Raw genomic sequence first — 25,557 nt, 5'->3', positions numbered from 1 at the left:
TTCAAACTCAGCGCTTCGTCGCTGAAGGAGAAACCGGAAAGCGGGGCTGTTTCCAAGACCAAACGCTCGGCTCCCAAGGAGAAGAAACCGGCAAAGAAAGCTGCCCCGGCCAAGCGACCAAAGAAGACCGGCGAAAAGAAGAAGGCACCTGTTGCAAAGCCAAAGAAGTCTCCATCGAAAGTGAAAAAGGCAAAGACGCCCAAGAAACCAAAGGCGCCAAAGCCAAAGAAGGCTGCCAAGCCCAAGGCAGCAAAGAAGGCTGCACCAAAAAAGAAGTAAAATGGTTGAGCACGCAAGTGTTCCCCATAAAAAGGTCCTTCTGAGGACCATCAAAATTCTCCTGGAAGGAGCGAATTTGCACGATCACTCAATCTTATAACCTTTCCTTTCATCGGACACGGTGTCATCCTTTCCCTTCCATCCATGCATTTTCTTTTTTAAAAAAATGAAAGCAATACACTAGTCACATTATGTCGTCATAATTTGTTTGACTTCGTTTCCATCGATTCTATGAAATGAACTGCGAGTAAGATATTAGATTTAAAGATTTAGCGAGAGCTTTATTATTAAAACTGAATATTCATGAAATATCGCCCAATTGCTTCGGCATTATTATTTTAAATAACTTTTGGATAAACGCGAGGATAGGGATGGAATTGACAATAATAATAAAAAATAAAGAGAGATACGACCAAAACGTACTTTCCAAGTAGGATTTGTGGTCCTCAAAAGGACCGATTGTTTGCCAAGGGCAGCGGAATGCGCTTAAGCACGCTCTCCACGAATGCGGCGGGCGAGCTGGATGTCCTTTGGCATGATAGTGACACGCTTAGCGTGGATGGCACACAAGTTGGTATCTTCGAAGAGACCGACGAGGTAAGCCTCGCTGGCCTCCTGGAGAGCCATGACTGCGGAACTCTGGAAGCGCAAGTCGGTCTTGAAATCTTGAGCGATCTCGCGGACGAGACGCTGGAAAGGAAGCTTCCTGATGAGCAACTCGGTGCTCTTCTGGTAGCGACGGATTTCTCGAAGAGCCACGGTACCTGGCCTGTACCTATGGGGCTTCTTCACTCCTCCGGTGGCGGGAGCGCTCTTCCTAGCTGCCTTTGTGGCGAGCTGCTTCCTTGGGGCCTTGCCTCCGGTGGATTTTCGTGCAGTTTGCTTAGTCCGGGCCATTGTCGCGTGCTTGTCCTAAGCGTTTCCGTTTCAAACAATCGCGCCAACCAAAAATCATGCCTTTATATGCTTTGCCCTGAAAGGTGCCGTGCATGCTCCTGATTCGTGAAATCAAACCGAAAAGCGGATTTCCCATTGGCTCCCGCCATTCTGCCCCCCTCTGTCGAAGGCGTACAAAACTGAGCCGGCTCGCCGGGAAGGCTTCATTCTCATCTTTCGAATCCACGTACGTGCACTGCAGAAATGACAGGCAGAGGTAAAGGAGGAAAGGGACTCGGCAAAGGAGGTGCCAAGCGCCACCGTAAAGTTCTCCGAGACAACATCCAGGGTATCACCAAGCCCGCCATCCGCCGTCTTGCCCGGCGAGGAGGTGTGAAGCGAATCTCCGGTCTCATCTACGAAGAGACACGCGGCGTCCTCAAGGTGTTCTTGGAGAACGTTATCCGCGATGCCGTCACCTACACGGAGCACGCCAAGAGGAAAACCGTAACCGCCATGGACGTCGTGTACGCACTCAAACGTCAAGGCAGAACCTTGTACGGTTTCGGAGGTTAAGGGCTCTAGTTTGCCTGTCCTCCATCTTGAAAAATCGGCCCTTCTAAGGGCCACAAATCTTTTCTTTGAGGAAGGAAATGTCAGCTTTCAACTTTCCCCGAACCTTACCCCCTGATCCCAGCCTCGATTCGAACGATTTCTCTCGTCTCGAGTTCATAATGACATAAGAATGATTGAAATAATTGAGAATTCAACAAAAAATATTCACGCGAGGACTCTCAGCATTCGCTAGATGACTACCCACCCTTCGTTCGTCGTTTAGCAAAGCAAAAGAAATTTATGTGAAATTCAGATTGCTTCTGTCAAATTATAACATCAATTAATATAACTCAGGCGAACATATATATATATTTTTTATTATTATTATTTTCAGTGCAGCTTGACTCCACCGAAAACAAAACACACGTCATAATCTCTATGCTATCAAAATTTACAAGATGTATACGTACAGGTAAGCCACTATTCTCTGACATTATCGGAAATAGGCAAAAAACATTGAATCAACACAGGATTTGCATGCCAAGTTACATGGATTGTCAGTCCTGATTAGACTACAGACTTCAAACTTGAAAACTTAAAAAAATGGAGTAGACAATGACCCTTTCCTAAGGTAATTGGTGGCCCTTACAAGGGCCGATTTGCTAGAAGCTGAGGGGGTAGGGTGTCAGCTTAAGCTTTCTTCTCGGTTTTCTTGGGAAGAAGGACCGCCTGGATGTTGGGCAGCACGCCACCCTGGGCGATCGTGACCCCAGAAAGGAGCTTGTTCAACTCCTCGTCGTTTCTGATGGCCAACTGCAAGTGACGGGGGATGATCCTGGTCTTCTTGTTATCGCGAGCAGCATTGCCGGCCAACTCCAAGACTTCGGCTGCCAAATATTCCATGACGGCGGCCAGGTAAACCGGTGCACCGGCACCGACACGTTCGGCATAATTGCCCTTTCGCAAAAGTCGGTGGATTCTGCCGACGGGGAACTGAAGTCCGGCTCGGCTGGAGCGAGACTTGCTCTTTCCCTTCACTTTTCCTCCCTTTCCGCGTCCAGACATGATGATCTCTTGCTATCGATACAACGTGAAAACACAAATTTTTGCCAGCCAGTTTGGTGGTTTTGTTAAGTAGTATTGAATCGCCGCGAATGAGAGCGTCCGGGAGACACGTCTCGAAGCGCCATTGGTCCGTCTGATATCAACCGTCCTTTCTTAAAAACGAATCGACGGAGGTGGCGCCCATCGAGTGACGCCGAGGGACTGGTGGCTCCGAGCGCCGGCGTTGGACATGCTCTCTATCTAAATTTGGGGAAGGACCTTTCGGCACAGCAGCAATGCATAGAGAACATGACTGAATCCAGTACCAGACAGCAGGCAGCGAGAACACCGAGATTCCAGGATGGGAGGCAGCAGTCGGCGGAAATCGGCGGCAGTCAAGCATCGTGGAACTTCGGCGGCCCCATTGTCTAACTTTTTGGCGGGAAGGGGGGGGGGCGCGTGCGTGGATCCTAACGGTGACAACTAAGCGCACAGCCCAATTCAAAATTACACGTACCCCGGACGTACGTTCTCGTTCGCCTGCCGGACGAGAGGGCTCTGAAGCTCCAATCTCCCTCGGGGAAAGTGCCGGTCGCCGGCTTCCCAGTTGCAACAAGCTTGGTACCCGAAAAATCTCCGACTCTCTGATACCGAGGTATTTCCTTTTCAGGATTGCCAAAGTGAAGAGAAACTTAGCGAAAGAACGATTTGTCCATCGAAATTGTCAGAAAGTGCAGGATGTCCTTCTTAGGGCTGAAAGCACTCGTCGCTCAACGGCAAAACGGCCCTTCTTAGGACCAAAAGCCGAAATCTCCGATGTTCCTTAGGGAAAAAGAAAAAAACGGGACCAAGTGCAACTGACGATAGAGTTTTTTCCCCCTCCTTCTCAGGGGGGGGGGATATCTCGAAAAACCGGTAGCCGAAAACTCAACCGGGGGAGAAAGGAGTGCGTGGACCTGGGCAAAGAAGCGGATGCGGAGGAAAAGGACAGCGGACAGCAAAGGCAGATCAAAACCGACCGGGTTGGTGGCCCTCAGAAGGGCCTTTCCACCCAAAGTCTGTCGGGGAGTGGTGACCCCCGGCAGCACCCCCCGACTGCTGTGCGCTCTCGGGCGTAGGGGACCATGTGTTCTTTCGTGTCATCGGTTTTAGGGCTAGGCCGGTGATAATTACCCCGACTCGGAAATGGACCTAAGGGGTATAGGAAGGCACATGGGCACAAAGGTGGTTCCCCCGTAGCAGCAGTCACCCACACTGCAATGACGTAAGCTCTGGGTGTGGTTATTACCGATACCCCGCAAGGGGACAGATTTCAGACCGGCCTCGGCCGTCGGACTGGTCCTACGAGAAGTCACTCGCCCCTAAGGCAATGAAAAGCCAATGCTGTCTTAAATCCCGATCTGAAGCAAAAGTAACAATGCCCGGAGAAACAGACGAGTTCTCTCTAACGGACAGACATCCCAAGCAACGACTTCTCCTCTCTTTCACGCAGACGTCTTTGGCAGTTAACTTCCGATGCGGCTTTTTTCGGCTTTAATTCAAAATTCATTTTCGATGTTTGTTTCAAATAAGGTTGTAAGTCGGAATGAGTAGGTCCAACTAACACACAGATTTGCAGAGAGCCTTCGGGCTTTACCTACCTGCCCTTCCAAATTCCCGACTCCATCCTCCCCGTAAGGATAGGAACCAATAGGGTGTGTGTTTTTTAGCCCCCCTTCAACGTGGGTTTTTTTCACACACCAGTATCTAGATGAAGCTGTTATTCCAAGACATCCGAGGTTTTGTCTGCTTGCAGAATTTTATCCTCGGGAGCTTCCCTTCTATTTCTCTTTTTGTCTCTTGTAGTTTTTTCTGTCTGTCTAATTTTCGCCGTCTGGTAAAAATCCTCTTTCCATAGGGTTGAAACCAGATTTAGTTAAAGTATTCGATGTCCCACGTAGGTAGATTTGCATACTAGTGCATGCCTGCATGGAATGGAGGTTTCCCCGAGGGAGAAATCCGGCTGGACTGGATCTATCCCGAAGGGAAGATTGTACCTAGGCAAAAGACCGAACATGAGGCTATAATGTGCTTGGAGAGTGCATTAGTGTTTCAGGCGAGGTCTGCGCCTTTCGGTATGGTTGCCGGTTGACTTAGGTCGGGCACCACTCACCCCCGCGAGCTCCTTTGGGGGCGGGGTTTTTTTCTTTCTTTCTTTTTTTTTTTTTTTTTTTTTTTTTTTGGCGCCCATCGAGTCTGTCTGCAACATGCCGCCAAAGACAAGTGGAAAAGCCGCCAAAAAGGCCGGAAAGGCCCAGAAGAACATCTCCAAGGGAGACAAAAAGAAGAAGCGGAGGAGGAAGGAGAGCTACGCAATTTACATCTACAAGGTGTTGAAGCAAGTTCACCCTGACACCGGCATCTCCAGCAAGGCGATGAGCATCATGAACAGCTTCGTCAACGACATCTTCGAGCGCATTGCCGCCGAAGCTTCCAGGCTCGCTCATTACAACAAGCGATCGACCATCACCAGCAGGGAGATCCAGACGGCCGTTCGGCTGCTCCTCCCCGGTGAACTGGCCAAGCACGCCGTCAGTGAAGGCACCAAGGCCGTGACTAAGTACACCAGCTCAAAGTAAACTCAAGGAAATAATTACCTTGCCGAAAAAGGCCCTTTTTAGGGCCAAAAATTGAATCTTGGAATTGGACGAACTTGTCTACCACCCCTCCGAAACGTACACTTACATAACCTAACGATATCTCAGCCTGCAAGCGAGAAGATTTTTGACCTTACGTATATATAAAAAAAAATGCTTTTAAGGTACGACCTTAACCAGCACGTAATTTACAAAAATAGGCTAAATTTCCAAATTTTTTAGTTTCTTTTGCTGAATAGGACTTTTAGAGTTACATTTGGACAAAATGCCACTGCAAAAAAATAACCTAAGACTTGGAACAATTATTGATTCGGCGCATTATTATTTTGGATGATCACATAAAATAAACTTGTATATTTAACAAAAATAACTTTCAGGTTTCTATTTCACAATTGTACGTTTGTTACTAGAGTATGGCAGTGAAAGGTACACACAGATTAATATCTGCATATACTCGGTTGGGTTACATTAGGTTAGGTTTTGTTAGGTCGTGATTTTATTTCATTTTTCGTGTTTTCCTTCATTTTACTTTCAAAATTACTTTCAGTTTTCTCCACGAGCAGGGAAAAAGGAAGAGTTTGGCAGTCACATTCATAATTTGCACTAAAAGGGCTCACTTAACTTCTATGAAAGGGTGAGAACTGGTACGCTCAACGAAGTGTGACATTTGGCGGGAACCGTTGCATTTGAAATCGGTTACTCCAAGAATTGATCTGAACGTTGTTTCCAGAGGGCGGCGGCATCGGGGGGGGGGGGGGGGTGGAACTTCAACTTACGATCCCGGAAGATTAGCATTTTTTTGTTCAGTTAGGGGTGGGGTTCGAACGCCTACATGCCTCCATTCGGTATCATTACATGCTGACTACACAACGAAAGTGTACGCGAATTTTTGAAGAGGAACCAAAGTTGTCTTACGCAAGGTCCTTTTTCCAGGAATTTGTCTCGCGTTCGTCTGAACCCAGATCCTCTGGGAGGTTAGGTTACGTTGACATGGCAAAAAAAAATGTTCATTCCATCCTATGCATTAATATTAGGGGTGTGCGGGATCCCGAAAAGTCGGGACCGGGGGGGGGATCCTGTCCCGATCCCGACTTCGGGAAATGACTTCCCGACTCCCGACCAGTCGAGAAATACCGAATGGTCATTTTATCGTTAATTCGTTTGCTGCAAAAAGTAACGGTTATGTAACGGTCTGCTGCCAAAAGTAACGATTTCGTAACCGTCTGCTGCCAAAAGTAACGGTTTTGTAACCGTTCCCTGCTAAAACTAACAGTTTCGTAACCGTTTACTGCCAAAAGTAACCGTTTCGTAACAGTTTACTGCCAAAAGTAACCGTTTTGTAACAGTTTACTGACAAAAGTAACCGTTTTGTAACAGTTTACTGACAAAAGTAACAGTTTCGTAACCGTTTGCTGCCAAAAGTAACCGTTCCGACCAGGACCTTCCCCACTTGCCTTCTGCTAAATTGTCCACTAGCGGGGACACTTTCACATCACTGCACTGATCGAGCATTCCCTTTCCGAAGGGAAAAGACGCGAGATTTGACATGCATCGGTTGAAACAGAACCTCGGTTTACGTGTCCTCGCCAACGAGTATGCGACATTTCCAATTCTTTATTCTGCGTGTGCACACCCCCCCCCCCCCCCGCCCCGGTGCGTTTCGGGCGAAATTGCCAACGGATCAGGGTTGCCGGGCCGGGACTATCCCTTTAGCGAACGCCTCCTTCCACGGCGATGGCATTTTGCAAAAAAATAAAAACGCCCAAAAAAAACACACTCCCTGCAACCGCCGGCACGTATCCTCGCCGAAAACTACCAACGCCGGGCTCTTCGGGGAGCGACGCGGCGGATCCGCCGGGCAGGGGAGCGCTCGCTCCCCGCCGGGATTATGGCGGCCGCCGGTAATAAGAACGCACCCTGCAACCCCGCAAGCCCCAAAAAACAGAAGAAAGTCGCCTTCCCCGATATTCATATATACTAATATACATTCTTCACTTATATTATTATTATTATTTGATGACAGGTATATTGAAAAAAAAAAAAAAAAAAAAAAAAAAGCGATTCTGCAAAAACTGTCGGTGATTGATTGGCTTCAATTCACAAATAAAAGGCCACTATGAACCTTGAAAAAGAAAAAGGATGCCAACAGCACCTGGTGTTCCCAGGCGGTCACCCATCCAAGTACTGACCAGGCCCGACGCTGCTTGACTTCGGTGATCGGACGAGAACCGGTATATTCAGCGTGGTATGGCCGTTGGCGAAAGATACTGCTTTCGGTAAGGTACATATAGTCCAACTTCTCGTTTTCGGGGAAATGTCTCGTCTCGTGGGCACTGCCAAGAACGTGTAGAAGAAACATAACAAATAATTATACATTTCATTGTAGTCATAGTGAGAAATGTGCTTTAACACCCTTCCAGAGATGTGTGAACATAAAAGCTACAAGATAGAGAAGAAGAAAATTTAGTGCAGTGAATAAAAGTGAATCTCATGACCAACCTTTTTGATTCCACACTATATACCCAGGACCTAACAACGAAAAAGTGATTGGGCTCGGTTAGTTCGTATGAACTTTCCAGCCTGATCATTACCAGTGCGTAGTTATATATATATATATATATATATATATATATACTCTCCAGCCTAGCTATTTCCTATTTTTGTGCTATCTTCGGACAACTTCATCGAGTTCTCGAATACGCGCTATTCCCACAAACCAAAGTAGGCAACGGGCACCTCGACACAAACTATTACATTATTATTATTTATCGGCGGAGAGCAGGAAGGGCCGCGCTAACTTTCGGTGCAAATGGCTGCTTTCGAATCGAACCACAGTCCTCATGCGATAGATTTTCGCCTATAAACGAAATTAAAGGCTATACATTGGAAGTAGGCCAGCTTCGTTCAAACACAGGCGTGTGCGACACACGCTACTTCGGAGATTGGCTTGAGAGGCCTGTCGTATGCTCAAGGCACCTGATTCTCAGCAAGAGAATAGGGGAAGGATTGAACTTCCATCTCCTCCGTGCAACCGACGCACCTTCTACCTTTTCTCAGAGAAAACTAAGGAAATCACGGGCATATGGAGGTCGCGCGTACACCTACGGTGAGTTTGACACGAAGGAAGCGAGGAACGTGGAAGTCGTGGGGACGGACTGCGGCACTTCACGGCTACTTCAAAGTTTCCGGAACGTACCCAACAACGAGGGATGCTGGTGCTCTCTAGCTCAGCACTGAAAAAATTAATCTTGGAAAGAGGAGGAAACACACTTACCGTTGTGGCAACTACAAACTTCAGTTTGCTTCGGCCCGCCTGAGAGCTGCTCTCGCTCCGGTCCGCGCTCCGAGAGAAAAGGGGGTCGAAACCTCGGCGCGGGGATTCATTTTCGTTCCGAAAAGAGCGTAGATATGGCAGATACGGCATCAGCTCCCTCAGCCCCGACGGCGGCTTCGCCCAAGAAGTCCTCGAAGGCGAAAAAGCCGAGAACGGCTCCTTCCCATCCCAGGACATCCGAGATGGTGAACAACGCTATCAAGAACTTGAAGGAGCGCGGAGGCTCTTCCCTGCAGGCCATCAAGAAGTACATCACCCAGAACTACAAGGTCGACGCCGAGAAGCTCGCGCCCTTCATCAAGAAGTACCTGAGGAGCGCCGTGGCATCAGGTTCTTTGGTGCAAACCAAAGGAAAGGGTGCCTCCGGATCTTTCAAACTCAGCGCTTCGTCGCTGAAGGAGAAACCGGAAAGCGGGGCTGTTTCCAAGACCAAACGCTCGGCTCCCAAGGAGAAGAAACCGGCAAAGAAAGCTGCCCCGGCCAAGCGACCAAAGAAGACCGGCGAAAAGAAGAAGGCACCTGTTGCAAAGCCAAAGAAGTCTCCATCGAAAGTGAAAAAGGCAAAGACGCCCAAGAAACCAAAGGCGCCAAAGCCAAAGAAGGCTGCCAAGCCCAAGGCAGCAAAGAAGGCTGCACCAAAAAAGAAGTAAAATGGTTGAGCACGCAAGTGTTCCCCATAAAAAGGTCCTTCTGAGGACCATCAAAATTCTCCTGGAAGGAGCGAATTTGCACGATCACTCAATCTTATAACCTTTCCTTTCATCGGACACGGTGTCATCCTTTCCCTTCCATCCATGCATTTTCTTTTTTAAAAAAATGAAAGCAATACACTAGTCACATTATGTCGTCATAATTTGTTTGACTTCGTTTCCATCGATTCTATGAAATGAACTGCGAGTAAGATATTAGATTTAAAGATTTAGCGAGAGCTTTATTATTAAAACTGAATATTCATGAAATATCGCCCAATTGCTTCGGCATTATTATTTTAAATAACTTTTGGATAAACGCGAGGATAGGGATGGAATTGACAATAATAATAAAAAATAAAGAGAGATACGACCAAAACGTACTTTCCAAGTAGGATTTGTGGTCCTCAAAAGGACCGATTGTTTGCCAAGGGCAGCGGAATGCGCTTAAGCACGCTCTCCACGAATGCGGCGGGCGAGCTGGATGTCCTTTGGCATGATAGTGACACGCTTAGCGTGGATGGCACACAAGTTGGTATCTTCGAAGAGACCGACGAGGTAAGCCTCGCTGGCCTCCTGGAGAGCCATGACTGCGGAACTCTGGAAGCGCAAGTCGGTCTTGAAATCTTGAGCGATCTCGCGGACGAGACGCTGGAAAGGAAGCTTCCTGATGAGCAACTCGGTGCTCTTCTGGTAGCGACGGATTTCTCGAAGAGCCACGGTACCTGGCCTGTACCTATGGGGCTTCTTCACTCCTCCGGTGGCGGGAGCGCTCTTCCTAGCTGCCTTTGTGGCGAGCTGCTTCCTTGGGGCCTTGCCTCCGGTGGATTTTCGTGCAGTTTGCTTAGTCCGGGCCATTGTCGCGTGCTTGTCCTAAGCGTTTCCGTTTCAAACAATCGCGCCAACTTTTTTTTTTTTTTTTTTTTTTTTTAATTTTTACAGGGCTTTACTGCCCCAGCATCAGTTTTATTTAGCTGGAATCTCGTTCTTTTCATTTTTTCAATCAAATATTTACAATATTACATGTTTGTTCAAATTCCTCCCGCAACTGTGGCAAGGAGGTTACATCTCTTTTGTTCCCGACATTTACAATACAATACGATACATAGAACATAAATATAGAAAATTACATGAATGATTTAAATGTACATTACAGAATTTCAGTATATTACAATATAATATAATGGGTTTGTGTTAGGAGTGTTTACAATTTGTATCTCTGGTATGTATTTACAACATTTGGTTGTGTCTGTTTTGTGTTTTATATGGTCAGGGACGTGGAAGTTTCAGAATATTCCTTCGGGGTCTTATCGTACCTATACTCCTAATGAGTGGATTATCGTGAGTAGGGATTTTCGCCCATAGTTTTTGGGTTGCTTGCTCCACTATGTGATTGATGCGGGGGCATTCAAGGTCATCATGCAACTGTGTAATTCTTGTTCCTCTTGGGTAACTTCCAATGATGCTTAACGCTCTATTTTGAGTTATCTGTAACTTTTTATGGTGCGAATTAGCCATGTGCTTCCAGGCCGGTCCTGCATACGTTAAAATTGGCCTGATCATCATTTTATATACATGTAGCCTTGCTTGCAGTTGAAGAACAGGTGAGCGTAGGATTGGGTATAGAAATCCAAGTCTTTGTTTGGCCTTTCGTGTTGTGTTCTCCGTATGTAGTCCAAATGTTAGGTGTCGATCTAAGGTAACACCAAGGTATTTCACTGCTGTGTGACTGGGTATTTTTGTCTGGTACATGTGGAGCGGTATTTTCGTAGTCGTGGAACCCAGTCCAAATTCAATAGATTGGCTTTTGTCGGGATTGATTTGTATTTTCCATCTCCGAGCCCAATCCTCAAATGTCTGGAGATACTTCGTCATTGCTTTTATACTGGTTTTCAGTTTTCGGCCCCATGTAAATATCGCTGTGTCGTCAGCATAAGTTGCGATTAAGCCTTTATTTGGTTGTGGTACGTCCGCCGTATAAATCGCATAAAGAATGGGTGACAGGACGGAGCCTTGTGGAACTCCCGCACGTACTGGTCTTGGTCCAGATCTTTTCGCGTTAAAGCTGAGGACAAATTTTCGTTCAAATAGATAACTTGCGATAACTTTGCAGTAACTGATAGGGAATTTTAGGGAGTATAGTTTGTATAATAGCCCCTGTTGCCATACACTATCAAAGGCTTTTTGCACGTCCATGAAAACACCTAAGACACGTTGTTTCCTGTCCATTTGAACTGTAGTATTGTCTACTACACGGAGTAGTTGCTCCGTAGTACCATGTTTAGGTCTAAAGCCGAATTGGTGATTAGGTAAGATGTGGTTCTCTTTGCAGAATTCCATCAGCCGTTTACGGAGGACCCTTTCAAAAAGTTTTGCTAGGTGAGACAATAAACTTATAGGTCTGTAATTTGTTGGAATTTCTGGGTTTTTTCCGGGTTTAGGTACTGCTATTATATTGGCGAGTTTCCAATCTTGAGGATAGTAGCCTGTTTTAAGGATACTGGTGAAAAGTCTGGCGAGATAAACGGTCCCTTTTCTGGTAAGATTTTTAAGGGCTGTCGTGGGAATTTTATCCAGCCCTGGTGCTGATTTTGACTTCAGAAGTTTTGCTGCCGCTGCGACTTCTCTTGGTGTAATGTGGCGAACGTCCAATCCCATTGGGAGGCGTTTCAATTCCTGGAGCCCTTCTTGTACCAATCGTTCCGTTTCAAGATGCCTTAGTTGTCTGTGAGGGACGAACGTGTTAGTGAAATGGTCTGCCAAGATATTCAGCTGGTCTTCTGGTTCCAGGATATCGGCTGTGGCGGTTCGGAAGACTGGTGCATGTTGGGTCTTCTTGGTATGTAATGATCTAGCCAAGGTCCAGAACGAGGAGTCCATGGGTGAGAGTTGGTTGAGCTTTTCGTCCCATCGTTCAATGCGATCTCGAATGAGGTAATTTCTTAGATGCTGCTGTGCCATTCGCCAGTCTGCCAAATGAATCGGAGCCTGTGATTGGTGCCAGCGTTTTCTAGTCCATCGAGATAAGTGGAGCAGGATGGTAAGCATGGGTGAGGTCGCAGAGATCACTGGATCTTTCAGGAAGGTAGTAGATTGATACCAGACTTTTGTGATGGTATTGGAGAACTCTAAAACTGCCCTGTCTATATCTGCTGGAGTCTGAAGTTGGATCCGGGGGTCAATTGCTTCATGAATACGTTGTTTGTATTCATTCCAGTTTGTCTGTAATTTCTGGATTGCATTGAGTCGCTGGCAATATATTCCTTGTGCGAGTGAAGTTATTACCGGTAGATGGTCTGATGTCAAGTCCATCACAGCGTAGGGTGGTGTGCTGGTACCAACTCCTTTCAAGAGAAGTATATCCAGGACATCTGGTAAGCCGCCTTGTCTGGGATAGAATGTTGGTTCCCGCGGAGCCATTGCATGGAAATCGGTGTCCGGCAACAGGGCGTACAGTTGGTTGCCCGCTACATTGGATATTCTTGAGTGCCATGATGGATGTTTGGCGTTGAGATCCCCTCCAAGGACAATGTTTGGACCCATTGCCTCCAGGCTGAGTATATCGTTCACTTGTAATGGTGTAGTTGGTGAACGATAGGCTGCTATAAGGATGATCTCCATTGCAGGCGTTTTGATTTTGACTGCCAGGGCCTCGATAGATGTTAATGGAGGTGTTGCAATCTGGAGAGCTGCAATTCCTCGTCCTAATACAATGAGCAGGCCTCCTTTTCTCCTCCCCTGTCTGTCCAGGCGGAAGTGACGGTAATCGTTTAGTTTCCAGTTTATATGTGGTTTTAGGTGAGACTCATTTAATAGAGCTATGTCGATTTGATGGGTTTTCATGAATTGGTGGAGTTCCAGTGTTCTGGGCTCGATGCCGTCCACATTCATTACTAGAAGTGTAATTTGACGTAGGAAATTACGATGTCTAAAAGCAGCCATCGTTCTGCATGTTAAGAAGCGTCTCGATACATATCGAAACCATATTCACCCCTGATGAAGCAGTTGCCAGCCGTTGAAGTCCTCTGCTGACATGCTGCCATATTCTTTGCAAATTCCATTGTGATGCTAAGTCAATGAGAGATTGAAGGCCTTGTCCTAAGGTGGGAGTAGGCGTTTGCCGAGTTGGTCTCGTTGTGGAAAGCTGCGTAGCCCGAAGAGCGTGTCCTGCGTACGTGTTGCTTGTAGTGTTGGCGGCAGAGGTCGAGGGTGCTGCTTGGGATGCTGATCCAACAAATCTTGACTGGGTTTGCTGAGGTGTCGTTCTTGTCTGGGTGGTGGTATTGTCTGCTGTGGTTGGTCTCATTGCCGGTTGGAAGATGCGGCAGCCTCTGAAGTTCGCTGGGTGCTCCCCTCCACAATTTACGCATTTGGCTGGTAATCTGCGATCCTTTTTCGGGCACTCCCTGGAATCATGTTGTCCTGGACATTTGACGCATCTTGAAAAGGCATGGCAGTTGCTCGATGAATGGCCCAGTCTTTGACAATTGTAGCATTGTAAGACTATTTTCGTTCGATATGGTTCTACTATCATACTATAGTAGTCGAGGAATTCCTCCTTGTAGATATCTGCTGCAGTGGATGTTCGATTGAGGTTTACTAAGTAAAGAGGCATAGGTTTTCTGGTGTTTGTCTTCTGGTCCATCTTCTTTAATTGGCTCACTGATATAACAGAGTAATGCTTTTCTTGTAAGAGCTGGTGGATATAATTAGGGTTCATATCTATTGGTAATAGGCGTAGGACCACTTTCAATGGCTTGGCCTGTCTTTGGGGGCCGATTGCATGCTGGATTTTGTTGGTCAATAGTCTGTGCTTCACTTTATTGAAGTCTTCTTCTTCTTTGCAATTAATGCGGATGCCCGATGCTGTGACTCGAACTCGTGGTTGTGTCTTTAACCCCTGACATGCTTCTGTGACGAGCAGATGCGGTGTCTTGATGCCATATACGTAGATCGCCGGGAAATGCGTCATTGGAGTCGCATTTCCGTTAGCTTCTGTTTGCATTTCTTCTACTTCTTCATCTGTGTCGGAAGTATCATCATCTGACTTTGCCCCTCTTTGCAAGGCTTCGTACATGTTGGATGTCTCGATCCGGGATGGGCGGTCCCCCTGGGAGGACGATGGACGTGGTTTTGGTGTTGTCTGCCATTTTTCTTCTTTTTCCGGGGGTAGTGGGGTTGCTTGTTGGATTTGCATGGGGTGTGATGGTTGTTGGGGACCAATATTAGTTGCGGAGGCTTTAGTCACCCTTCCTGAGTTGATTCGTTGCCTTTTCTTGGTATGAGCTTTGGGGATGGTTCCAGTATAATTAGATTTATTCTGATGCTGCGGCACCGCTGGTTCTGGTACGTTTCCTGGCTCGGGTTGAAGGCTGTGAGTATTTGTAGTTTGGTTCGCCCAATCACGGACGAATTGGGTGCCCCTCCTTCCTGATTGGTTCTCATCTTGGTTTGGGTCCACAGTATTGGTTATGTGGATGACCGAATCAGAAAACTGTATTTCCGATCGTTTGTTTTTAAGTCCTCTTGGGTCGGATAGACGTCTGTGATTGGTCACTTCACCAGTATTTATACTACGGTTCGTCAAATCAAAAGCAACTTGTTCTGGCCAATCAGAACGTGGTAATTCATCTGGTCTTAGGCCCTCCGCATTGGCTGCGGGAGTCGTCGAATCAGAGGGGTTCTTGAGCGATCGTCTTTCTTTCTTCTCTCTGGCAGCGAGAGGAGGTCTGGGATTGGTTGGCGCTTCACTCATCTCGCCGGCGCTGATTGCTGCCCGGCGCGATGTTTTTCTCCTTCTTCTTCTTCTCCTCTAGAATCTCGTTAGCACCGTGAGGTATCCGATTCTAGGTCCCTATGGACAGAGGTCGCGCCAACCAAAAATCATGCCTTTATATGCTTTGCCCTGAAAGGTGCCGTGCATGCTCCTGATTCGTGAAATCAAACCGAAAAGCGGATTTCCCATTGGCTCCCGCCATTCTGCCCCCCTCTGTCGAAGGCGTACAAAACTGAGCCGGCTCGCCGGGAAGGCTTCATTCTCATCTTTCGAATCCACGTACGTGCACTGCAGAAATGACAGGCAGAGGTAAAGGAGGAAAGGGACTCGGCAAAGGAGGTGCCAAGCGCCACCGTAAAGTTCTCCGAGACAACATCCAGGGTATCACCAAGCCCGCCATCCGCCGTCTTGCCCGGCGAGGAGGTGTGAAGCGAATCTCCGGTCTCATCTACGAAGAGACACGCGGCGTCCTCAAGGTGTTCTTGGAGAACGTTATCCGCGATGCCGTCACCTACACGGAGCACGCCAAGAGGAAAACCGTAACCGCCATGGACGTCGTGTACGCACTCAAACGTCAAGGCAGAACCTTGTACGGTTTCGGAGGTTAAGGGCTCTAGTTTGCCTGTCCTCCATCTTGAAAAATCGGCCCTTCTAAGGGCCACAAATCTTTTCTTTGAGGAAGGAAATGTCAGCTTTCAACTTTCCCCGAACCTTACCCCCTGATCCCAGCCTCGATTCGAACGATTTCTCTCGTCTCGAGTTCATAATGACATAAGAATGATTGAAATAATTGAGAATTCAACAAAAAATATTCACGCGAGGACTCTCAGCATTCGCTAGATGACTACCCACCCTTCGTTCGTCGTTTAGCAAAGCAAAAGAAATTTATGTGAAATTCAGATTGCTTCTGTCAAATTATAACATCAATTAATATAACTCAGGCGAACATATATATATATTTTTTATTATTATTATTTTCAGTGCAGCTTGACTCCACCGAAAACAAAACACACGTCATAATCTCTATGCTATCAAAATTTACAAGATGTATACGTACAGGTAAGCCACTATTCTCTGACATTATCGGAAATAGGCAAAAAACATTGAATCAACACAGGATTTGCATGCCAAGTTACATGGATTGTCAGTCCTGATTAGACTACAGACTTCAAACTTGAAAACTTAAAAAAATGGAGTAGACAATGACCCTTTCCTAAGGTAATTGGTGGCCCTTACAAGGGCCGATTTGCTAGAAGCTGAGGGGGTAGGGTGTCAGCTTAAGCTTTCTTCTCGGTTTTCTTGGGAAGAAGGACCGCCTGGATGTTGGGCAGCACGCCACCCTGGGCGATCGTGACCCCAGAAAGGAGCTTGTTCAACTCCTCGTCGTTTCTGATGGCCAACTGCAAGTGACGGGGGATGATCCTGGTCTTCTTGTTATCGCGAGCAGCATTGCCGGCCAACTCCAAGACTTCGGCTGCCAAATATTCCATGACGGCGGCCAGGTAAACCGGTGCACCGGCACCGACACGTTCGGCATAATTGCCCTTTCGCAAAAGTCGGTGGATTCTGCCGACGGGGAACTGAAGTCCGGCTCGGCTGGAGCGAGACTTGCTCTTTCCCTTCACTTTTCCTCCCTTTCCGCGTCCAGACATGATGATCTCTTGCTATCGATACAACGTGAAAACACAAATTTTTGCCAGCCAGTTTGGTGGTTTTGTTAAGTAGTATTGAATCGCCGCGAATGAGAGCGTCCGGGAGACACGTCTCGAAGCGCCATTGGTCCGTCTGATATCAACCGTCCTTTCTTAAAAACGAATCGACGGAGGTGGCGCCCATCGAGTCTGTCTGCAACATGCCGCCAAAGACAAGTGGAAAAGCCGCCAAAAAGGCCGGAAAGGCCCAGAAGAACATCTCCAAGGGAGACAAAAAGAAGAAGCGGAGGAGGAAGGAGAGCTACGCAATTTACATCTACAAGGTGTTGAAGCAAGTTCACCCTGACACCGGCATCTCCAGCAAGGCGATGAGCATCATGAACAGCTTCGTCAACGACATCTTCGAGCGCATTGCCGCCGAAGCTTCCAGGCTCGCTCATTACAACAAGCGATCGACCATCACCAGCAGGGAGATCCAGACGGCCGTTCGGCTGCTCCTCCCCGGTGAACTGGCCAAGCACGCCGTCAGTGAAGGCACCAAGGCCGTGACTAAGTACACCAGCTCAAAGTAAACTCAAGGAAATAATTACCTTGCCGAAAAAGGCCCTTTTTAGGGCCAAAAATTGAATCTTGGAATTGGACGAACTTGTCTACCACCCCTCCGAAACGTACACTTACATAACCTAACGATATCTCAGCCTGCAAGCGAGAAGATTTTTGACCTTACGTATATATAAAAAAAAAATGCTTTTAAGGTACGACCTTAACCAGCACGTAATTTACAAAAATAGGCTAAATTTCCAAATTTTTTAGTTTCTTTTGCTGAATAGGACTTTTAGAGTTACATTTGGACAAAATGCCACTGCAAAAAAATAACCTAAGACTTGGAACAATTATTGATTCGGCGCATTATTATTTTGGATGAACACATAAAATAAACTTGTATATTTAACAAAAATAACTTTCAGGTTTCTATTTCACAATTGTACGTTTGTTACTAGAGTATGGCAGTGAAAGGTACACACAGATTAATATCTGCATATACTCGGTTGGGTTACATTAGGTTAGGTTTTGTTAGGTCGTGATTTTATTTCATTTTTCGTGTTTTCCTTCATTTTACTTTCAAAATTACTTTCAGTTTTCTCCACGAGCAGGGAAAAAGGAAGAGTTTGGCAGTCACATTCATAATTTGCACTAAAAGGGCTCACTTAACTTCTATGAAAGGGTGAGAACTGGTACGCTCAACGAAGTGTGACATTTGGCGGGAACCGTTGCATTTGAAATCGGTTACTCCAAGAATTGATCTGAACGTTGTTTCCAGAGGGCGGCGGCATCGGGGGGGGGGGGGGGTGGAACTTCAACTTACGATCCCGGAAGATTAGCATTTTTTTGTTCAGTTAGGGGTGGGGTTCGAACGCCTACATGCCTCCATTCGGTATCATTACATGCTGACTACACAACGAAAGTGTACGCGAATTTTTGAAGAGGAACCAAAGTTGTCTTACGCAAGGTCCTTTTTCCAGGAATTTGTCTCGCGTTCGTCTGAACCCAGATCCTCTGGGAGGTTAGGTTACGTTGACATGGCAAAAAAAAATGTTCATTCCATCCTATGCATTAATATTAGGGGTGTGCGGGATCCCGAAAAGTCGGGACCGGGGGGGGGATCCTGTCCCGATCCCGACTTCGGGAAATGACTTCCCGACTCCCGACCAGTCGAGAAATACCGAATGGTCATTTTATCGTTAATTCGTTTGCTGCAAAAAGTAACGGTTATGTAACGGTCTGCTGCCAAAAGTAACGATTTCGTAACCGTCTGCTGCCAAAAGTAACGGTTTTGTAACCGTTCCCTGCTAAAACTAACAGTTTCGTAACCGTTTACTGCCAAAAGTAACCGTTTCGTAACAGTTTACTGCCAAAAGTAACCGTTTTGTAACAGTTTACTGACAAAAGTAACCGTTTTGTAACAGTTTACTGACAAAAGTAACAGTTTCGTAACCGTTTGCTGCCAAAAGTAACCGTTCCGACCAGGACCTTCCCCACTTGCCTTCTGCTAAATTGTCCACTAGCGGGGACACTTTCACATCACTGCACTGATCGAGCATTCCCTTTCCGAAGGGAAAAGACGCGAGATTTGACATGCATCGGTTGAAACAGAACCTCGGTTTACGTGTCCTCGCCAACGAGTATGCGACATTTCCAATTCTTTATTCTGCGTGTGCACACCCCCCCCCCCCGCCCCGGTGCGTTTCGGGCGAAATTGCCAACGGATCAGGGTTGCCGGGCCGGGACTATCCCTTTAGCGAACGCCTCCTTCCACGGCGATGGCATTTTGCAAAAAAATAAAAACGCCCAAAAAAAACACACTCCCTGCAACCGCCGGCACGTATCCTCGCCGAAAACTACCAACGCCGGGCTCTTCGGGGAGCGACGCGGCGGATCCGCCGGGCAGGGGAGCGCTCGCTCCCCGCCGGGATTATGGCGGCCGCCGGTAATAAGAACGCACCCTGCAACCCCGCAAGCCCCAAAAAACAGAAGAAAGTCGCCTTCCCCGATATTCATATATACTAATATACATTCTTCACTTATATTATTATTATTATTTGATGACAGGTATATTGAAAAAAAAAAAAAAAAAAAAAAAAAAGCGATTCTGCAAAAACTGTCGGTGATTGATTGGCTTCAATTCACAAATAAAAGGCCACTATGAACCTTGAAAAAGAAAAAGGATGCCAACAGCACCTGGTGTTCCCAGGCGGTCACCCATCCAAGTACTGACCAGGCCCGACGCTGCTTGACTTCGGTGATCGGACGAGAACCGGTATATTCAGCGTGGTATGGCCGTTGGCGAAAGATACTGCTTTCGGTAAGGTACATATAGTCCAACTTCTCGTTTTCGGGGAAATGTCTCGTCTCGTGGGCACTGCCAAGAACGTGTAGAAGAAACATAACAAATAATTATACATTTCATTGTAGTCATAGTGAGAAATGTGCTTTAACACCCTTCCAGAGATGTGTGAACATAAAAGCTACAAGATAGAGAAGAAGAAAATTTAGTGCAGTGAATAAAAGTGAATCTCATGACCAACCTTTTTGATTCCACACTATATACCCAGGACCTAACAACGAAAAAGTGATTGGGCTCGGTTAGTTCGTATGAACTTTCCAGCCTGATCATTACCAGTGCGTAGTTATATATATATATATATATATATATATATACTCTCCAGCCTAGCTATTTCCTATTTTTGTGCTATCTTCGGACAACTTCATCGAGTTCTCGAATACGCGCTATTCCCACAAACCAAAGTAGGCAACGGGCACCTCGACACAAACTATTACATTATTATTATTTATCGGCGGAGAGCAGGAAGGGCCGCGCTAACTTTCGGTGCAAATGGCTGCTTTCGAATCGAACCACAGTCCTCATGCGATAGATTTTCGCCTATAAACGAAATTAAAGGCTATACATTGGAAGTAGGCCAGCTTCGTTCAAACACAGGCGTGTGCGACACACGCTACTTCGGAGATTGGCTTGAGAGGCCTGTCGTATGCTCAAGGCACCTGATTCTCAGCAAGAGAATAGGGGAAGGATTGAACTTCCATCTCCTCCGTGCAACCGACGCACCTTCTACCTTTTCTCAGAGAAAACTAAGGAAATCACGGGCATATGGAGGTCGCGCGTACACCTACGGTGAGTTTGACACGAAGGAAGCGAGGAACGTGGAAGTCGTGGGGACGGACTGCGGCACTTCACGGCTACTTCAAAGTTTCCGGAACGTACCCAACAACGAGGGATGCTGGTGCTCTCTAGCTCAGCACTGAAAAAATTAATCTTGGAAAGAGGAGGAAACACACTTACCGTTGTGGCAACTACAAACTTCAGTTTGCTTCGGCCCGCCTGAGAGCTGCTCTCGCTCCGGTCCGCGCTCCGAGAGAAAAGGGGGTCGAAACCTCGGCGCGGGGATTCATTTTCGTTCCGAAAAGAGCGTAGATATGGCAGATACGGCATCAGCTCCCTCAGCCCCGACGGCGGCTTCGCCCAAGAAGTCCTCGAAGGCGAAAAAGCCGAGAACGGCTCCTTCCCATCCCAGGACATCCGAGATGGTGAACAACGCTATCAAGAACTTGAAGGAGCGCGGAGGCTCTTCCCTGCAGGCCATCAAGAAGTACATCACCCAGAACTACAAGGTCGACGCCGAGAAGCTCGCGCCCTTCATCAAGAAGTACCTGAGGAGCGCCGTGGCATCAGGTTCTTTGGTGCAAACCAAAGGAAAGGGTGCCTCCGGATCTTTCAAACTCAGCGCTTCGTCGCTGAAGGAGAAACCGGAAAGCGGGGCTGTTTCCAAGACCAAACGCTCGGCTCCCAAGGAGAAGAAACCGGCAAAGAAAGCTGCCCCGGCCAAGCGACCAAAGAAGACCGGCGAAAAGAAGAAGGCACCTGTTGCAAAGCCAAAGAAGTCTCCATCGAAAGTGAAAAAGGCAAAGACGCCCAAGAAACCAAAGGCGCCAAAGCCAAAGAAGGCTGCCAAGCCCAAGGCAGCAAAGAAGGCTGCACCAAAAAAGAAGTAAAATGGTTGAGCACGCAAGTGTTCCCCATAAAAAGGTCCTTCTGAGGACCATCAAAATTCTCCTGGAAGGAGCGAATTTGCACGATCACTCAATCTTATAACCTTTCCTTTCATCGGACACGGTGTCATCCTTTCCCTTCCATCCATGCATTTTCTTTTTTAAAAAAATGAAAGCAATACACTAGTCACATTATGTCGTCATAATTTGTTTGACTTCGTTTCCATCGATTCTATGAAATGAACTGCGAGTAAGATATTAGATTTAAAGATTTAGCGAGAGCTTTATTATTAAAACTGAATATTCATGAAATATCGCCCAATTGCTTCGGCATTATTATTTTAAATAACTTTTGGATAAACGCGAGGATAGGGATGGAATTGACAATAATAATAAAAAATAAAGAGAGATACGACCAAAACGTACTTTCCAAGTAGGATTTGTGGTCCTCAAAAGGACCGATTGTTTGCCAAGGGCAGCGGAATGCGCTTAAGCACGCTCTCCACGAATGCGGCGGGCGAGCTGGATGTCCTTTGGCATGATAGTGACACGCTTAGCGTGGATGGCACACAAGTTGGTATCTTCGAAGAGACCGACGAGGTAAGCCTCGCTGGCCTCCTGGAGAGCCATGACTGCGGAACTCTGGAAGCGCAAGTCGGTCTTGAAATCTTGAGCGATCTCGCGGACGAGACGCTGGAAAGGAAGCTTCCTGATGAGCAACTCGGTGCTCTTCTGGTAGCGACGGATTTCTCGAAGAGCCACGGTACCTGGCCTGTACCTATGGGGCTTCTTCACTCCTCCGGTGGCGGGAGCGCTCTTCCTAGCTGCCTTTGTGGCGAGCTGCTTCCTTGGGGCCTTGCCTCCGGTGGATTTTCGTGCAGTTTGCTTAGTCCGGGCCATTGTCGCGTGCTTGTCCTAAGCGTTTCCGTTTCAAACAATCGCGCAAAAAAAAAAAAAAAAAAAAAAAAAAAAAAAAAAAAAAGAAAGAAGGAAAAAAACCCGCCCCCAAAGGAGCTCGCGGGGGTGAGTGGTGCCCGACCTAAGTCAACCGGCAACCATACCGAAAGGCGCAGACCTCGCCTGAAACACTAATGCACTCTCCAAGCACATTATAGCCTCATGTTCGGTCTTTTGCCTAGGTACAATCTTCCCTTCGGGATAGATCCAGTCCAGCCGGATTTCTCCCTCGGGGAAACCTCCATTCCATGCAGGCATGCACTAGTATGCAAATCTACCTACGTGGGACATCGAATACTTTAACTAAATCTGGTTTCAACCCTATGGAAAGAGGATTTTTACCAGACGGCGAAAATTAGACAGACAGAAAAAACTACAAGAGACAAAAAAGAGAAATAGAAGGGAAGCTCCCGAGGATAAAATTCTGCAAGCAGACAAAACCTCGGATGTCTTGGAATAACAGCTTCATCTAGATACTGGTGTGTGAAAAAAACCCACGTTGAAGGGGGGCAAAAAAACACACACCCTATTGGTTCCTATCCTTACGGGGAGGATGGAGTCGGGAATTTGGAAGGGCAGGTAGGTAAAGCCCGAAGGCTCTCTGCAAATCTGTGTGTTAGTTGGACCTACTCATTCCGACTTACAACCTTATTTGAAACAAACATCGAAAATGAATTTTGAATTAAAGCCGAAAAAAGCCGCATCGGAAGTTAACTGCCAAAGACGTCTGCGTGAAAGAGAGGAGAAGTCGTTGCTTGGGGTGTCTGTCCGTTAGAGAGAACTCGTCTGTTTCTCCGGGCATTGTTACTTTTGCTTCGGATCGGGATTTAAGACAGCATTGGCTTTTCATTGCCTTAGGGGCGAGTGACTTCTCGTAGGACCAGTCCGACGGCCGAGGCCGGTCTGAAATCTGTCCCCTTGCGGGGTATCGGTAATAACCACACCCAGAGCTTACGTCATTGCAGTGTGGGTGACTGCTGCTACGGGGGAACCACCTTTGTGCCCATGTGCCTTCCTATACCCCTTAGGTCCATTTCCGAGTCGGGGTAATTATCACCGGGGAAACGGCAAAACCGATGACGCGAAAGAACACATGGTCCCCTACGCCCGAGAGCGCACAGCAGTCGGGGGGGTGCTGCCGGGGGTCACTACTCCCCGACAGACTTTGGGTGGAAAGGCCCTTCTGAGGGCCACCAACCCGGTCGGTTTTGATCTGCCTTTACTGTCCGCTGTCCTTTTCCTCCGCATCCGCTTCTTTGCCCAGGTCCACGCACTCCTTTCTCCCCCGGTTGAGTTTTCGGCTACGAGTTTTTCGAGATATCCCCCCTCCTGAGAAGGAGGGGGAAAAACTCTATCGTCAGTTGCACTTGGTCCCGTTTTTTTTCTTTTTCCCTAAGGAACATCGGAGATTTCGGCTTTTTGGTCCTTAGAAGGGCCGTTTTTGCCGTTGAGCGACGAGTGCTTTCAGCCCTAAGAAGGACATCCTGCACTTTCTGACAATTTCGATGGACAAATCGTTCTTTCGCTAAGTTTCTCTTCACTTTGGCAATCCTGAAAAGGAAATACCTCGGTATCAGAGAGTCGGAGATTTTTCGTACCAAGCTTGTTGCAACTGGGAAGCCGGCGACCGGCACTTTCCCCGAGGGAGATTGGAGCTTCAGAGCCCTCTCGTCCGGCAGGCGAACGAGAACGTACGTCCGGGGTACGTGTAATTTTGAATTGGGCTGTGCGCTTAGTTGTCACCGTTAGGATCCACGCACGCGCCCCCCCCCCTTCCCGCCAAAAAGTTAGACAATGGGGCCGCCGAAGTTCCACGATGCTTGACTGCCGCCGATTTCCGCCGACTGCTGCCTCCCATCCTGGAATCTCGGTGTTCTCGCTGCCTGCTGTCTGGTACTGGATTCAGTCATGTTCTCTATGCATTGCTGCTGTGCCGAAAGGTCCTTCCCCAAATTTAGATAGAGAGCATGTCCAACGCCGGCGCTCGGAGCCACCAGTCCCTCGGCGTCTCAAACAATCGCGCCAACCAAAAATCATGCCTTTATATGCTTTGCCCTGAAAGGTGCCGTGCATGCTCCTGATTCGTGAAATCAAACCGAAAAGCGGATTTCCCATTGGCTCCCGCCATTCTGCCCCCCTCTGTCGAAGGCGTACAAAACTGAGCCGGCTCGCCGGGAAGGCTTCATTCTCATCTTTCGAATCCACGTACGTGCACTGCAGAAATGAGCTCCACAGCCTAGCAGAGGTAGAGGGAAGACACGTTCGCTTCGGATATTCCCCTGTCATGGCAACGGGGAATCCAAAGAAGAGACCTCGTTCGAAACGTCCCGAAAACGAAGAAGTAGATGATGAGAGCTCTACCACCGGAGAATCTGACGGCGACCAGTCTGAGTCGCAGCTTAACAGCCAGCCAAGCAGCAAGACCCGCAAGCCACCTTGCATCACTATCTTTAATACGAAGAGTTATGCAATAGCTAACTCCATTTTCAACGTGGTGAATGGCCAAGTTAGCTTTATCTACACCCGAGGTGGCTGCAGAATCACCTCTCACGACCAGCGAGTTTTTACCAAAATACGGGAATACCTCGACAGTCAAAAAATAGGATACGCTTACGGCTCCTCAGCTGCTGAGAAGTTGAAAGTCGTCCTTCGTTTCCTTCCGGAAGACCTCCATCCCGATTCAGTTGCGAAATTTTTGACAGACGAACATGGATTTACAATCCATAGTTGCAGTCGTTTGAAGGCCCCCATTCGACGCACTCAACGCGCCATTGTTGAGGAACAGCGTATTCCTGTTCCCAAGCCGTCCAGACGACCGTTACCACTATTACTAGTCGTCATGCCAAATATATCGAAGTCCTACGAGATCTTCAAGCTCGTCGAACTCGGCATCTTTACGATGAGGGTGGAAAAGTACCACTCCAAACAGATTTTGCAATGCCATGCTTGCCAAAGGGTGGGGCATGGGCAGCGGCACTGTTTTACAAACCCCCGCTGCGTCAAGTGTGCGGGGCCACATCGATTTTCCGATTGCCCAAATAAGGACCCACAGATATTGCCCAGATGCGTAAATTGCGGACTGGCACATTATGCAAGTTATAGGGGTTGTTCCCTATTCCAAAAAGTTAAGAACGAACGACGGGCCCAATCGGACTCCAAACGTCAGGTCGTTCCCAGACCTATTCGACAGGAT

The 25,557-nt window shown here is 47.5% G+C and overlaps 7 protein-coding genes and 2 non-coding genes across 9 annotated transcripts; 4 read left to right on the top strand and 5 right to left on the bottom strand.

The window, feature by feature from the left end:
* Nucleotides 1-765: 765 nt before the first annotated feature.
* LOC145992878 (histone H3) lies at nt 766-1,176 on the bottom strand. The gene has a single exon (XM_083129260.1). It carries the CDS (start codon nt 1,174-1,176, stop codon nt 766-768), a length of 411 nt encoding a protein of 136 aa, XP_082985386.1.
* A 234-nt stretch (nt 1,177-1,410) lies between these two features.
* On the top strand, nt 1,411-9,374 carry LOC145992877 (uncharacterized; the record flags this gene model as incomplete). The annotated part of the gene is made up of 2 exons (XM_083129259.1): nt 1,411-1,726; nt 8,689-9,374. Coding segments are annotated over 2 exons (1,002 nt in total), but the record flags the coding sequence as incomplete, so codon positions are not given.
* LOC145992580 (histone H2B) lies at nt 5,001-5,372 on the top strand. Its single transcript, XM_083128934.1, has one exon. It carries the CDS (start codon nt 5,001-5,003, stop codon nt 5,370-5,372), a length of 372 nt encoding a protein of 123 aa, XP_082985060.1.
* Nucleotides 7,531-7,649, bottom strand: LOC145993039 (5S ribosomal RNA). Its single transcript, XR_014442251.1, has one exon. It is a non-coding gene; the product is annotated as a 5S ribosomal RNA (ribosomal RNA).
* A 486-nt stretch (nt 9,375-9,860) lies between the features above and the next one.
* Nucleotides 9,861-10,271, bottom strand: LOC145992876 (histone H3). Its single transcript, XM_083129258.1, has one exon. The coding sequence runs from the start codon at nt 10,269-10,271 to the stop codon at nt 9,861-9,863; it is 411 nt and encodes a 136-aa protein (XP_082985384.1).
* A 5,205-nt stretch (nt 10,272-15,476) lies between these two features.
* Nucleotides 15,477-21,410, top strand: LOC145992875 (uncharacterized; the record flags this gene model as incomplete). Its single annotated transcript, XM_083129257.1, has 2 exons — nt 15,477-15,792; nt 20,725-21,410. Coding segments are annotated over 2 exons (1,002 nt in total), but the record flags the coding sequence as incomplete, so codon positions are not given.
* LOC145992579 (histone H2B) lies at nt 17,042-17,413 on the top strand. Its single transcript, XM_083128933.1, has one exon. The coding sequence runs from the start codon at nt 17,042-17,044 to the stop codon at nt 17,411-17,413; it is 372 nt and encodes a 123-aa protein (XP_082985059.1).
* On the bottom strand, nt 19,569-19,687 carry LOC145993038 (5S ribosomal RNA). The gene has a single exon (XR_014442250.1). It is a non-coding gene; the product is annotated as a 5S ribosomal RNA (ribosomal RNA).
* Nucleotides 21,411-21,896: 486 nt separating the features above from the next.
* Nucleotides 21,897-22,307, bottom strand: LOC145992874 (histone H3). Its single transcript, XM_083129255.1, has one exon. It carries the CDS (start codon nt 22,305-22,307, stop codon nt 21,897-21,899), a length of 411 nt encoding a protein of 136 aa, XP_082985381.1.
* Between the last annotated feature and the right edge of the window lie 3,250 nt (nt 22,308-25,557).

The sequence above is a fragment of the Lepisma saccharinum genome, chromosome 9 (genome assembly GCF_977018435.1).
Source record: "Lepisma saccharinum chromosome 9, izLepSacc3.1, whole genome shotgun sequence".
Classification (NCBI taxonomy): domain Eukaryota; kingdom Metazoa; phylum Arthropoda; class Insecta; order Zygentoma; family Lepismatidae; genus Lepisma; species Lepisma saccharinum.
Note: the sequence above shows the minus strand (reverse complement) of the source record. Positions and strands in the feature narration are given on the sequence as shown.